Source organism: Lissotriton vulgaris, chromosome 11 (genome assembly GCF_964263255.1).
Source record: "Lissotriton vulgaris chromosome 11, aLisVul1.2, whole genome shotgun sequence".
NCBI lineage: Eukaryota > Metazoa > Chordata > Amphibia > Caudata > Salamandridae > Lissotriton > Lissotriton vulgaris.
The window spans coordinates 1,070,713,580-1,070,728,256 of record NC_141699.1 but is presented as its reverse complement, the minus strand read 5'-3'; the positions used below and the strand labels follow the sequence as shown (position 1 = coordinate 1,070,728,256).

Below are 14,677 nucleotides of genomic sequence, written 5' to 3'. Positions count from 1 at the left end.
GAGCGAGGCCACAGCTGGAGGCCACTGCCCAGGGACAGCGCAGAGGGCGCCACCTGGAGACCCAGAGGACCACTGCCCGGGGACAGAGCAGAGAGCCCCAGACCACCTGGAGAGGAGACAGAGAGGGGCGTGCCACTGCCCAGGGACAGCGCGGAGGGCACCAGGCTGTGCCACTCAACTCCGAGACACACCTTGGAAAAGAGAGAGGAGGCCTCTACTGTCTGGGGCGCACTGCCCGGGGACAGCGCAGAGGGCTCAAGACCACCTGGAGAGGAAACCCAGAGGGGAGGGCCACTTTCCAGGGACAGCAGAGAAAGCGCCAGACTGCCCTTTGATGTAAGAGGGCGCCCTCTGCTGGAGCCCACCGCTCAGGCGCGGCCATGGACGGACGCAGGGCGCACAGAGGTTGCTCGGCCGCACGCGGCGCTCTGCTGCTGGTTCTCAGCGTCCTCCTGCACGGTAAGGCCTCCTACCCACTGCCATCCCAGCCACACTCTCCCTACACCCCCTCCGCCTGAAGTTGCTAAAATCTCCTCAAAACTGATTTGAGCTAATGTTCAGATTTCACTCAACAAACTGACAGGCCTGATCCCTCCCACCTGTGGGCGCAAACCACCCAACCTGCCCCGGAAATGTTTATGATTAGTTGTGGTGAAGGAATGCAGAACATGGGGCCGGATGTATGAAAGATTGAAGTGTATGCAAACCTCTGATGTACCGGGGACAGACCCACAAGCTCTGGATTCGCAAAATGTGGTTGCAAATTGTGCCTCAACTTTTTGCAAATCCAGTGAGAGTTTGCAAACCGACCTATGTACTGTCTTAAGGTTGTAACTAACCAAACAATACATCATTACTTACTTACTATGTACTGTCAGGGAGTTTTGGAGAAAAAAAACATCTGGAGTGGGGTGCAATCCGACCTACCTCATTTCCATTTTTTAAAAACATGTTATTGCTATTTTCACAGCCACCGGTAACGAGGACAATTCATTCCCCTTTCCAATACACTGTCCCACCAAAGCTTGCCTTACCTGCACACCTCCATGGCAGGACTGGCCAGCCGGGCAGGTGGGCAATCCCCCGGGAGGCTGGAGCCCCAGGAGGCCAGTTTCGGCCCTTCGAGGCCGGTTGGGGGCTCCAGGGGTGGTGGGGGTGCACCTTACTGGTTCTAGCGCGCATTAGCACGCCTGCACGTGGGGGCTGGAATTTGCCAGGGCTGTTTTAAATTCCCAGCCCGCCCCTGCACACCTCCCCTCTCCCAGCTTCCATACTGGACTTCAAAGGTCCAGTCGCGGACAATCGGAGATGTTTCAATGTCCTCTTCTATAGTCCATGGCCGGGTCCTACACGGATCCCTCAGCATGTGGCCGATTCTCCCCATATTTTCGAAAATGTATGTGTGCAACCTCGGGGTACATGAATCGGGGTACCTCGTGAGTATTAATGAGGTAGGTTGCAAATTGTGACTTACTCCGGTCGGATACCATCACATGGATGGTGGCTGGCCCAGCAGAAACCATGCCCGAGCTCGCATTTAAATAAAGACTTTTTTTAGCATGCAGCCCGCTTTCTTTAAAGGAAACGAGGTTATGTTTAAAAAAGTTTTTTTCAAAATTGTTTTCTTAAAGAAAGTTAGTTTAAGAGTCAGCAGTATTCCCCTGGAGCACTGCCTACTTCCGAACAAATATTTGTTGACAATTCACAAAGGGGCAGGGGCTCTGAAACATAGCCCTTCCAACGTTAACCTGCTTGTTAGGAGCTGATTCACTCGGAACTTCCGGCTGGGTCTGGTGGCTTAGTGGACTAATGCACCCACGGCAGAGTCTGTGTTCAACCTCATGCTCACAAATTCAAATCCCAGCAGATCCCCTTAGCCTTTCATCCTTCTGAGGTCAATAAATTGAGTTGGGTAACAGGAAACATCTGTGACTCTGCGCCAAGACACCCTTCTGGGTGAATGTGCGCTTTACGAATGCACATTTTATGTTATTTCATAATCAACCGATCCCTCCTCTACCCTATGAGCTCCGCTCCATATCCAGTCGTTTTGTTTATTTCGAGTTAAAACAACTCCTAGAATGTGCATCACACAATAACAAATATGCAAAGTAGATATTATAGTTACCAAGTGCTAAAACATACAAAATTAACCTGCTAAAATTACTTACATGTTAAAGCGCAGAATAACCGGTGCATAACATACACATTGTCAACTAATAAATTAACAGTAAAAAAAATTTTAATTAAGAAAATGAATAAGTAAAAGAACATTTAGGTGACACAGAAACAATTGGCCGCATAATGCAATCTAAAAGGCGATTTAATCCTTACCGCCTATAATCATTGAACGTGAACGTCCTTCCATCAATTCTAGCCTCAATCATGAGTTCATGGTTGATATTTCAGTCTTCCATTTAGTGATGTCAAACTTTGCCTCACTAGAACTTATGGTGTTGACAATAAGGTGTCGAACTCCTCACTACAGTCCCAGTTCAGCCATTACCTTTACTGCGATTTATAGTTCTGCCTTGTCACAGGGTGATTCTTTCCCTTTATCCCTCTGTGGCCTTTTTGAAATATGAAATGAAATGAAATGCCAGCATTTGTAAAGCGCACAGCTACCTCAGGAGAGGTGTCCCGGCACTGGGGGTCGTCGGGAAGATTAAGCTCACTATTGCCCAGAGTTACAAGGTGCTGGGTTATTCTGCCGCCTGCATCGAACCGTGAGCCCCCGTGTTCCGGAGTCGGCCGCCCTGGCCGCTGCACCACACCTCTTCCCTTTTTCACTTTCCCAGTCCTAAATGCACTCTTTTCACTCTTTCATCCCCTGCTTTCCACCCTGCCCCAATCTAACTGTTGACTGTTGTATATGTTTATGTGCTTTCCTGAAGAGAACATTTTTTCGTAAATCAGTAATGTCTTGTACTCCATAAGTTTCGGATTGTTGAAATGCTCCTGTAAAGCGCTCTGACACCCTTTGTAGGGTCATGTTCGCGCTATAGAAAACACTAAGTAAATAAAAATAAATAAATAAATGCACCTTCAGGTCCTCCTAAGCGTGTTCTTGAAACCACATTAACCCCTTGCATGCTCGTGACGGAACTATTCCGTCACGAGCCACGGTGGTGCTGTGCTGGTGACGGAATGGGTTCGTCACGGCCCAGCCTCCGCACCTGTGCGGCGCTGATTCCGCGCCTGCGCTGAGGGTTCTATTAGGCGGGCAGGGGCCTATGACGGAACCATTTCGTCACAAGCACAGCGCCACCGCGGCTCGTGACGGAGTGGTTCCGTCACGAGCATGGTGGTGCCGCACGCCCCCCCCCCCTCCCCCCTAGCGCTGTGGCGGAATTACCGCCGCAGCCAAGGGGTTAATCCACAAAGCAGCTCAATCGGTAAAAGACTCTATAAACATTTGGCTTATGGGTGGTCTGTTGTGAGCCCTCACCACTAGGGTTGGCCATCTTCACCCTAACATGTGTTTCTTCTTCCACAGACCACAGTGTGACTTCTCAAGTGACCTGCAAGGGTGGGGACTCTGAGAACTTCCTGGAGTCCTTCAAGCACGTGTTTGCCAAGAGGGCTTTCCGCCCCGTGAAAGACTTGAACCAGCCCTTGGCCGTCAACATTTCCATCACCCTCTATGCCATCCTAGGAGTGGTAAGTGCTCGACCCACAGACCCACGCAAAGAGCGGGGTCTTTAAGAGTTGTGTTGATTAGATGCCAGTCTCCCTGGAGCTGGAACATGCACATCCTTGGAGGGGCATTTGCTAGCAGATCATGGCATCATTAGAAGGGCATCTGGGACTCTATAAGGGGTGTGTCGCGCCGGGCGAGCGAGGTATCCTCAGGTGTGATATACCAGATCTGTGGACTGTCCTCAGGGGAATATATGCCAGCTCCACTGAGCTTCATTAGGAATGAAAGTTGCAGGTACAGTGTGGTCACCTTAGATTTGGAAAATGGTGGAACTGAACCCAAGGGGCATAGCATGTTGGCGCTATGTGTCTTCCTCACGGATGTGACATTCCATCCTTAAGAGTCATACACAAAGGCAACCTGTCTGCCACATATCTGCCACCTTTGTTGAACCAGAAGCCCTAAACATTTACACAACATCAAAGCATTTGTAGCATGCAAGTATGCCACTGAGAATTCATAGGGGCCCTGCAACACTCCAAAGCATTAAATAAGTACACAACATAGCAGGTTAATTGCAAATAGTTTTAGCAGGTGATATGAGATTGTTTGAGTGTTATTGATTTCCTTGTCGCCATCCATGATTTGTCGGTCAAGTCAGATGTTGAGTCACCCGCCATCTAATTCCTCAACTATTATAAAGGTTATTGGTGTGATATTCATCGTTCTTCGTAAGCGGGTCTCTCCGCAGGGCCCTTCCTCAGCTAGGGAGATAACTCAGCAGGTTGGATCGCAGCTGTGCAACGCCTGCAAAGTTGCAAGCACTAGCCCAGATCATCTAACTCACTTTACTCTCTCGGGATAGCTTCTAGAGTGAATGGCCCTCAACTAACAAACGCTCCTTTTAGGAGTTTTGCTTTTCTTATATGGTGGTAATGCCCTACTCCATGACCTCCAAGACGCCACACTGGCACGCCTTATGTACATCCTACATGCAGAAATATGATCCCATCACCCCCATCCTGATGGAACTCCATTGGCTCTCCTTGCTGGTTCGTACTGTCTTCAAAACCGGCTGCATCATTTCCAAAGCCATCAAAACCAGCAGCTCGCTTATCAGACAGACAAGATCACCATCTCTGGGGGTTCTCAGCACACCCTTAGCCAGGACAAACTAAAAAGTGTAAAAAAAAGAATAAAAACAATGCAGCTGGCCTTTCTCCATCTATGATCCCAGAGCTGGGAACAGCATCCCTCTGTCCAACAGGACTGCCCAAACACTTCTTAACTCCTTGGACGCTCATGACGAGCTCAGCTCGTCATGATGTACACCTCCATACACTCATGACGAGCTGAGCTCGTCATGAACAATGGAGTTCCACATAAATCAGCACAGGGGGGGAAAATGCACAGCAGCAATGTGGTTAAGTTTATGAAGAACTGAAGACTCGTCTCTTTGAAGAACTCTTAACCACCCACATCCCAGCTTCTCCTCCTACCACCCATTGACTTCAGGCTTGCCATGGACCCTGTACTGTGCTCTGCTGACGTTTGGTGAGGTTCACACTATGGAAATACCACATACATATATACTTAACATGCAGCCATGCTCATTACTCACCGCTGGAGGCTAGCCTTTACCCTACCGCAGTCGCACCCCCCAGAGGAGATGTCTCTCCCTTTCATGCAAGGTCAACACATTTTTACCCTCCCCGGCTTATCAGAGGACATCCTTCTACCGCTTTGCCAGCCCTTCCTATAGGAGCTTTCTCTTGTGACAGCTACTGATGCTTTCCATGTCTCTGGTGAAATAGCTATCTGTTTCACTTCTATAGGCTCTTTCCACTTTTACAATGTGTACTGGTTCCTCCTTCAGCAGAAGATGTCCCTCAACCTCCTCGCAAACACCACCTGTAATGATCTCCACCTTTCTATCTGGACCCATTTGAAAACAAAGAACAATAAAGCCAAGACTACTAAATCAAGGCACAATTAACTAAGATACCTTTATTTGAATTGAAGATGCCTAAATCACAGAACACACTGACCACAGCAAAACATTATTTTTTTCCATATTTAATTGCCACCATTTTTAGGTCGAGCCTGCGGAAGCCCGCAGGCGCTGCTCGCTCTGCGAGGCATGCTCTAATAGAGTATGCACTAGCAGGCCCGCCCACTCTCCGCCCGTATTGTCATTGTCCTTCTTAAATGGTGGCTTCTTATTCGTAAATGGACTTGTTCATCCCGCCTTGTCTCCATTTGTTATCACCCATAACGACTAGACCTTTTACTTTGCTTGATACATGGCCTGCTTTAACTACAGGGTTAGCCCTAATTTTGTTATTGGCACTGATGGGGACAATGGCGGGGAAAAAACCTTTACATCGCAGATTTTACTCCACGATACAATCACAACGCGGTCGTTACAACGACCACGTTGTAACCACGCAGTGCCATTACTACCTAAGTCATTACATTTGCAGTAGATGGCGCTCTAATATAAGGAATAGTATAGTTTACTATTCCAACACCTTCCCTACTTTTACGTAGGTTGGAGTTGGAATAGTAAATTATACATTTCTAATGTTACAGCGCCATCTACTGCAGGTCGATGTAATGACTTGCGTAGTAATGGAATTGCGTGGTTACAACGCGCTTGTTGTAACAAATATGTTGTGATTGTATTGCGGAGTAAAATCTGCGTTGTAAAAGTATATATTCCAATGGCGGCAGCTTTTTGTTTTATTGCATAACGAGCACTGCGCCTGCTCTAGGGACACCATGATCATTAAAAATTTTAATTTATTTACCATTCATATTGAGCACGGTGTCCACTTCTGGGACACCGCCCTCTATTGAAATTTTATTTTTAAGTTCATAGTGAGCACGGTGCCCACTTCAGGGACAAAAAGCTCTGTTTGTTCATTTATTTTTTAACTTTAAAAGTGAGCGCAGCGCCGCTTCAAGGACACCGCGCTCGGTTTCTTTATTTTGTTTTTAACTTTAACACTGAGCACGGTGCCTGCTTTAAGGACACCACACTCAATGTTAGAGTTTAAAAAAAAGAAACTGCGCGCGGTGTCCTTTACACGGCGCCGCGCTCAGTTTTAAACTTAAACAACCATTTGCAATGCAATAGGTCTCGCATTTTCAAAAGTTTAAGCTATTGGCATTGTAAATGAAAATGCCTTTAATTTATGTTTGAAAAAACAAAACAAAAATATTAGGCATTCTCATTTACAATGCCAATAGCTTAAACTCGCCTAAATGCGAGACCTATTGCATTACAAATGCTTGTTTTCTTTATAGAAGGAGACTCCAATTCCAATACCCAACTACTCCTTTTCAGACCTTTATTACTCACAATAGCATGTTCTTATGTTTGATAACATTGTCCTCCAAACCCATTTCCAAAGCCTCTTCTTATGTCCCCGGCCCCTCAATTGTCCGCCCCCCTCTAGTCTGTACTTTTCTAATATTATTGGTTTCATAGACATTTCAGATCCGCATACATTGCTTTAAAGCAATATGCTTTGGAAAAGATAGAAAAATACAAAATTCAAAACTATATAATCAATGAGATGTTCCTATATTTAAAATCATCAAAAATAGCAGTATTCAGAGGTACTAATCAAGAGAAGTAAAGGATCATAATAACAGTATAGAAAGACATTCTCAAAGACAATGTGTTATATAAGAGGAAAGATAAGTAAAAGACCAGAAGTTTGGTTTTAGGTAATTCATTTTAATGTCTTTAATATGTATTTTTTCTTTTATTGTTATTCATTTATTATTGTCAATATTATTAGTATTATAATTATTGTTAGACTTTCTTACTGGTTTAAGAAACATGTTTTATCATAGGATTTAGTCGTATGGTTCTATGCATGTCTTTGACGCAGCATGAATGTATGTCTTCATCTTTATTGCAATAGTCAGAAATGTTCTCTTATGAGCATCTGTTGTAATATTTTGCTAAATTTTTCCACACCATAGGTATTGTTTTTATTATTTATATCTTCATAGTTGTGGTTTTGTTGGATATGTGTAAAGTTGCCCCTGTAATGCCCTGTTTACTGCAAACCCTACCTTGACCCTTCCTGATGCTTTGCTGCTTCCCTCTCTTGTTTTCCTCATTCTTTTGCTGTGCTCTTATCACCTCCCCTTAGTTTCACACAGTGGATTGTGGCCTCTGCTTGAATTTTATCTTCATTTTTTCCCCAAGAACGAAAGGAACCAGCTTCTGACCACCTTCCTGTGGCTGCGGATGGTAAGTAAGAGCGATTATTGGATGTCAATCTGTGGCCCTCAGAACTGATATTTATTTTTCCTAAAATATTTTTCACTCTACATCCTGGGGATTTGTAGTATGCTTTGAAAGATGCTCTAGCCATTGGTTTCACTTTCTGGGGAAAAACATAGTAGGCCAGCAGTACTAAAGGACTGGTTGCAATAAGTTGTTGCAAATTGCACAGACTTATTGCAACCAGTCTTTAATTTTGCGATGCGACTATTAGTAGCAGCTGATGTCAGGGAAAAGTGGTGGGGTGGGAGAGGGTGCTTGATGACAATAACAAAGCCGATGGCTCCACTTGCAGTACAGTTTCCCAGACTCTCCTAAGGCCAATCCAGACGCTGCTCTAATGCTATTGGGAGCATGAGAAAAGAGCCGGGATTGGCCAGAGCTGGCAGGAATGGCATTCCCAGAGAGGCTGAGAGCCTGTGCCTGCTGCCTTCAAACCGCCAACTCAGCTCGGGGGAGGCACCCCAGTGCGCATGCCGGTTTGACCGTCCTAAGACAGCGGGCCAAACCCACATGTGCACCTTCAGCAGTGCCCACCCCTACTCCCCCATGCCTGTCATCATGATGGCCCGCCTCCAAGACTTGGCCCTGTGAAGAAAAATAAAATGGTCATAAATCTGTTTTATTATCATTTTATTTTTCAAGTTTTGCATCTGCTGGCGAGGGTGGGGAGGGGCGACGCTCCTCCACCATAACAGAGGAGCCGCCGCTGTTGACAATGTAACAATAGGCTACTTTGCAAAATATCTAGTTACAGAGAGCCAAAGAATCGCCCTCCTTATGAATATTAATTAGGCAGGTCGCCATTTGCAAGCCCCAGTGATTGGCTAGAAACATAGGGATGGGGTCTACAAGGAACAGCAGACCACCATCTCTGTGTTCACATTGCCAAGTAAAATTTATTTTTTAAGTGGCCCATGTTACTTGAGAGGAGTTGGCCTAACGGCTAGGACAGTCGACCTCGAATCTGGGGAACCGGGTTCAAGTCTCGGCAATGACGCTGAACATCCTGTGATTCTGAGCAAATCACTTACTCTCCCCGTGCCTAACAAAAAGGAATGTGTCCTCATGTAACGCAACTGCTGCTATGTAAAGCGATCTGATACGGGGTCAAGTTTGCGCTATATAAAACTCTGTAAAAAAAAAAAGTTCAAACAACTGGTGTAGATGTTAAAAATAAAGTTGCCCATTTGGGGAAACATTGTGCAGCAAGCAGTTGGCCTCCTTCCTGTGAGACGGAAGACACCATTCAGAAAGGTGAGGGGTGTCCTTTGGGGACACCTTCCCCTTTTGTGAATCAGTTACCACCTCTTTTGAGCTGTTGGTTACTCATCAGTGGTTTGCAAACCTCTGATACTGAATTGTTTTAGGGAGGGGACACCCCTTTCACACCCCTTCCTAAGTGCGATTCAATAGGGGTCACTAACGCCATTTTGTGGTTGCAAAAGATGTGACACGGATGCAGGAAAAAACATGAACGCCTCCTAATTTTTCCAAGAGGTTTCAGGAATTGATATCTGTGGGTGGAAGAATATGGTATACATTTATGTACAAGGATTGTGCCAATGTATCAACTTGTTATAATATGCTGTATGATATTATACCATATAAAAAGATGACACACAAAAAACGATATTTGTGGGTTTCTATATTGGCTTAAGTCTGCCAACTATTCCAAAACACGTCAATCAGATGTCCACTTTTACATTTCCCCCTCATCCATTTGTTACAGCGAACATACTGTATGTGTATCGAACACTCGTGAAACGAAAGCCCACATTTTAAAAAACTTTCCAAAAAGTGCAAATAAAATTGCCAGATTTGCAAAAGGCAGTGAAGAATACCTTCACAAACTCCGTCCATCATCTCCTTGTGTCTGCTTTGTTCGCCCTAAGTTGGCAGGGTATGCCCAGATGTGGGCACCTTGCTCACTTTGCCACTGGATTCAAGCTAGCCTGGCTGATGAGGGCTGTTAGCCCAAAACCGGTCCGAGGATGCTTGTTTACGGTCAAGGGAAACACAGCTTGGCAGTTCGGGCTGGACTGTTCCCATGAGGCACAGGGTCAAGACTGATTTGCATATAGCTGTGTCTGAACTGGGGTGGCAAAGTAAGCTAAAGAACGATGATGGCTTCAACCCAGATCTGTGAATGGGGGTGAGTGTCTGAAACGTTTCAGCACTCCGTCATTCATCTCCTTGTGTTTGACTTGCACAAAGTGCCTGCCAATTTGGTGAAACTTCTTTATGCAACTTTTATTTTTATTTTTTCATTTTGCCAATAGGATGTTGAATGGAAAAGTATACTTTTGGAATGTCCCCTTTAACGTCTTGATGCCTGAGGCCAATGTGCACCAAATTTGGCAAAATCCACCATAGACAGAATTATTTTGCTCTCATTAGAAAGGTATAATTGTCTCCAGACATAAGTAACCCACAAGTGAATCCATAACACCCATAAATTGCAGACATGGACGTCATTTAGGGGTCGCCAGGGGTCGCAATTGTGACCCCTGGACTTACATGACAAAATGAGCGCCAAAATCACAGGGGCAACATTGGTTTGGGCTCCAATCTCCTTGTTTTTTGTCATTTATTTTATTACACTAATAGTGAATAACAGTATAGTATTCACTATCACTGTAATAAAAATGGAATACAATTAACTAGAATATATAACTCTCCCTGACAGCTGAGTTAAGTAAAAAAATATTGTAAATGTATGTTGCGTGTATGCGTGCAGGTGAGAGTGTTTTTATGTGAGAGAGAGTGTGTGTAAATGTGTTATTGTGTTTTACTGTGTAAGCATCTGTGTGTGAGTGAATGTATAGGTCAATTGGGGTGTGTTGTTACTTCCGCTACCGCTGGTCTTTCGTTGAATTGATGTTCATGAGTGCAGATCTTGATAACTTAAGCTGTAAAAATTCACAAGACTAGAGTCTCTTCCCTTCTCCAATAAACTATGTTTACATATTAAACTCAGACTATATTTTTAACAGCAACGACTGACTTCAGTGAATTAGTACCGGATTTAAAGTTTGGCGGATTGGTTAATCCGTCTCAAGTGACGGATATGCAATCCTCCGTATTACAAGTGCATTTTACATATCGATCCGCTTTATTACAAGTGCATTTTGGATATCCTACCTGCTAAATTACAAGTCCATTTCAGATATCCGATCCGCTGGATTACAAGTGCATTTTGGATATCTGATCTGCTGTATTACAAGTGCATTTTGGGTATCCTATCTGCTGTATTACAAGTGCATTTTAGATCTCGATCCGCTGTATTACAATTGCATTTTGGATATCCTACCCGCTGGATTACAAGTGCATTTTGGATATCCGATCCGCTGTATTACAAGGGCATTTTGGATATCCGATATTCTGTATTACAAGTGCATTTTGGATATCCGATCCGCTGTATTACAAGTGCATTTTGGATATCCGATCCGCTGTAATACAAGTGCATTTTGGATATCCTATCTGCTGTATTATAAGTGCATTTTAGATCTCGATCCGCTGTATTACAATTGCATTTTGGATATCCTACCCGCTGGATTACAGGTGCATTTTGGATATTCGATCCGCTGTATTACAAGTGCATTTTGGATATCCGATCCGCTGTATGTGGAGTGGAGAAGTGTGGCTCACTGGTTAGAGGAGGCAGACCTGGAAGCAGAGATCAGCCCGGGACCAAGGTTCAATTCCCAGCTCTGCGGGGTCTTGAGTCCCAAAATGTCCATGGACTCGACAATTCTCGCTCCAGTGCCTACTCGATTCACGGGTTCACACTCTGCGACTCTGGGCAATAGGTTGCTTAATCTCCACAACGGCCCCTCGCGGTGGGATGCCTGGCTTTCACCTTGCGGATACCCTGCCGGGGCTATCTCACAGGGGAATACCAGGACGGGTTCCCTAAGCAAGTGCTTAGAAACCGCTCGGTGATTTGCGCTAAATAAATTCCTGTACATTTACATGTATTACAAGTGCATTTTGGATATCCGATCCGCTGTATAACAAGTGCATTTTGGATATGCTTTCTGCTGTATTACAAGTGCATTTTGGATATCCCATCCGCCATATTGGAAGTGCATTATATCTAAAGGCACTTGTAATATGGCAGATTGGATATTCGTCAAGTTTGTGACAGAGTAATACATCTGCCGAATTATAAATTAGGCTCTTAGTCTGGAATCCTCTGTGATGCAACCTGTATTGCAGACTTATTGACTTCCAACAGTTTATCAAATATGGATTTTGGCATGGGGACTTTAAAACAACAAGAACCTCCAGAATCCCAAAAATGCATTGCACAGACGGTTAGCATTCAGTTCATTTTGAGCACCCCATACTAGTCAATTTCTATTTGGAGCCTTGGGGCTTAACCTCCTTCATTTAATGTGGTTTACCGTCAAGTCATGACCAAATTTGCCAATGGTCTTCAGGCAGATCTTGACCTTGTTTGAATGTCTCCTTTCTAGGTGTGGTTCAATGAGTTTGCGTGGTGGGAGCCTAAAGACTGTGGAGATGTACAGAATATATCAGTTCCTGTTGACCAAATGTGGACACCGGATGTCTTTGTCCTCCAGTTGTAAGTAACATCAATCCTAGATTCAAAAGCACTGCTTAATTTGAGCCGGTCGTTTCTGGTGCTCGGTACCGACACAAATTATCAATACTGCCACTTACGATAGTCTGCCACAAGGTTGCGCTGTCTGGCTAATTTAGAGATGACCACAACAACAGTCAATTATTCATACAATGTATGTTAAAAATGACATTTACCTGCCGCCCAAGCCATTCTTATATCATTGGAGGCCTGAAATAGTCTGAATCATCACTTGTAGGAGTGTGATAGTTAGTAGTTGTGTTTTTATTATCATTGGCAGCCTAGCAGGAGCAATGTGTGGTGCAAGCTGCAGTGGCCTTGGAAGGAGAGCCCTGACACCTTTTTTTTTTACAAATTGAGCAATTCAAAGTGATGCTGCACCATCTAGGACATGTATTTCTTAAATACACCCAAGAACCTAGCCACTTCCAACACTCTTTAGCGATGCATGAACTTTCAAGGCCCTAGAAATGTCCCTCTAAAGCCCTCCGCATGTGAAAGATGCACAGTAATTCAACTCTCCACCTTAAAAAAATCCATACCCCAAAAGTTATAAAGATATTCAAGATGCGTGGGTGTTGTAGCATGGTAAACAATCATGCTCATGATCAAAGTTTTCATTTTCATTTGATTTTATCCCAAAAAACAAAAAGTCTTTTGGCAAAAAAGAGAAGGAGGTGCAAACAGTAAATGACCCTTAAGGGGAAAAAAACGAAAATATCAAGTATGATTGATGGGAGGATTGCGGAGTGTCTCTTCATAGCAAAAAACAACCAGGAAACAGAATCAACTCATTGTCACACGCCCCAAAAAACTGATCCAAAGAGATTGATGTTTTCACTAACATTATCACATTCACCCATAGCATTGCTCTCAATAATTCGCTTGAGACCAATGTGCTTCCATGATCCTCTGGCCATGCATGGTCTTCCAAAGTGCTCAGAGGCAAACTTCTAGTTCTTATGAGCTCAGCTATGGCACCTGCTTGTATTCTGCTTCTTCACCACTAGGGTCGCTCACTTTCCAGAAGATTGAGAGCACAAGGGATAAAGACTGGGGGTTGGCTGTGGTCCTCTTAGTTCACTGTAAGGCTACTTTGGGTTCTAGGGCAGTCATCGGCTTCTGGGTAGTGTCGATAGTGGGTACAATTGTTCACCTTTGGTTTTTCTGGGTCATAGTTTGTATTGCTGGCTAACTGGACAGCAAAGTTACACCCTAGGTAAAACCTACTCTCCAAGAGTAGGAGCAAAAACTTATTCAAGGAAGTTATAAAAGTTTTGAAATTAAGATACCTTAGAATACAAGTGATTATACTCAATAATCGTAGCGTACAATCGGAGCTGTGTCTTCGAAAAAGAATAGGTATTTCTGATGAATATTCCTTCCTGAAGATTCCTCAACTCTTGGAAAACAGCTCTCTGGTTGGCTAAATGGTACTGGGCGCCATCTTGATGCCTGGCTCCACCCCAGGCATGACATCATATTTCTATGGGGCTTCAGCCAGCCGGCCGTCCCTTGGCGCTAGCCGACCTCATACTATCCTCGACAGTTGTTAGCTTGGGTTCAGCTGGTGACAGTAATTGAAGACCCACATGTGGTGATCCTACCTGCCTTGGTCCTGGTTGCATCCTTGGTGCTGGCATTTGCTTCAGATCTGATACCAAGTCTATTCTCATGCGCTCAAGGAGACAGGCGAAGGGGCTGCTAGAAGAATTACAATTTGGGGGAGTCTCAGCACAAGCTTTTGCACAGATCTTTGCAAGAGATGAGTATTGTCCGAGGCTGGATTTTTGGCTCAGATTCGGGCCCCATATAATTGTCGGAGATCATTGTATACAATGCCAGCAGTCAAGTAGCCAATTTGCCCCCCCCCCCCCACCCCCCCTCTGAAACCTATGCTGGGTGTGATCTAGCTTACCAAAATGCTAGTAGGCTTCATATCGTGCCAGATGTAGTGCCCTTTGGGACTTCCATCAGAGGAGGTGGCTTCTTTTACTGCAGTCCTAATAAATACGGCAGAGGCTCTTCAGTTGCCTCTCTCCGTGGAGGAACATAAGGCAAACCTCCTTTTAGTGATCCTCCAGCTGTCCTCTTTTCCTGCTCTTGGGCCCGACATATACTTAAG

General features: G+C 44.8%; 1 protein-coding gene across 1 annotated transcript in view; it reads left to right on the top strand.

The window, feature by feature from the left end:
- The window catches only part of LOC147684109 (5-hydroxytryptamine receptor 3A-like), a 57,883-nt gene that overhangs the window by 10,774 nt on the left and 32,432 nt on the right, over positions 1-14,677 (top strand). The window contains exons 2-4 of the mRNA XM_086942601.1: positions 3,497-3,660; positions 7,866-7,910; positions 12,425-12,534. Coding sequence (XP_086798727.1) covers positions 3,497-3,660; positions 7,866-7,910; positions 12,425-12,534 — 319 coding nt within the window. The remainder of the gene's footprint in view (positions 1-3,496; positions 3,661-7,865; positions 7,911-12,424; positions 12,535-14,677) is intronic.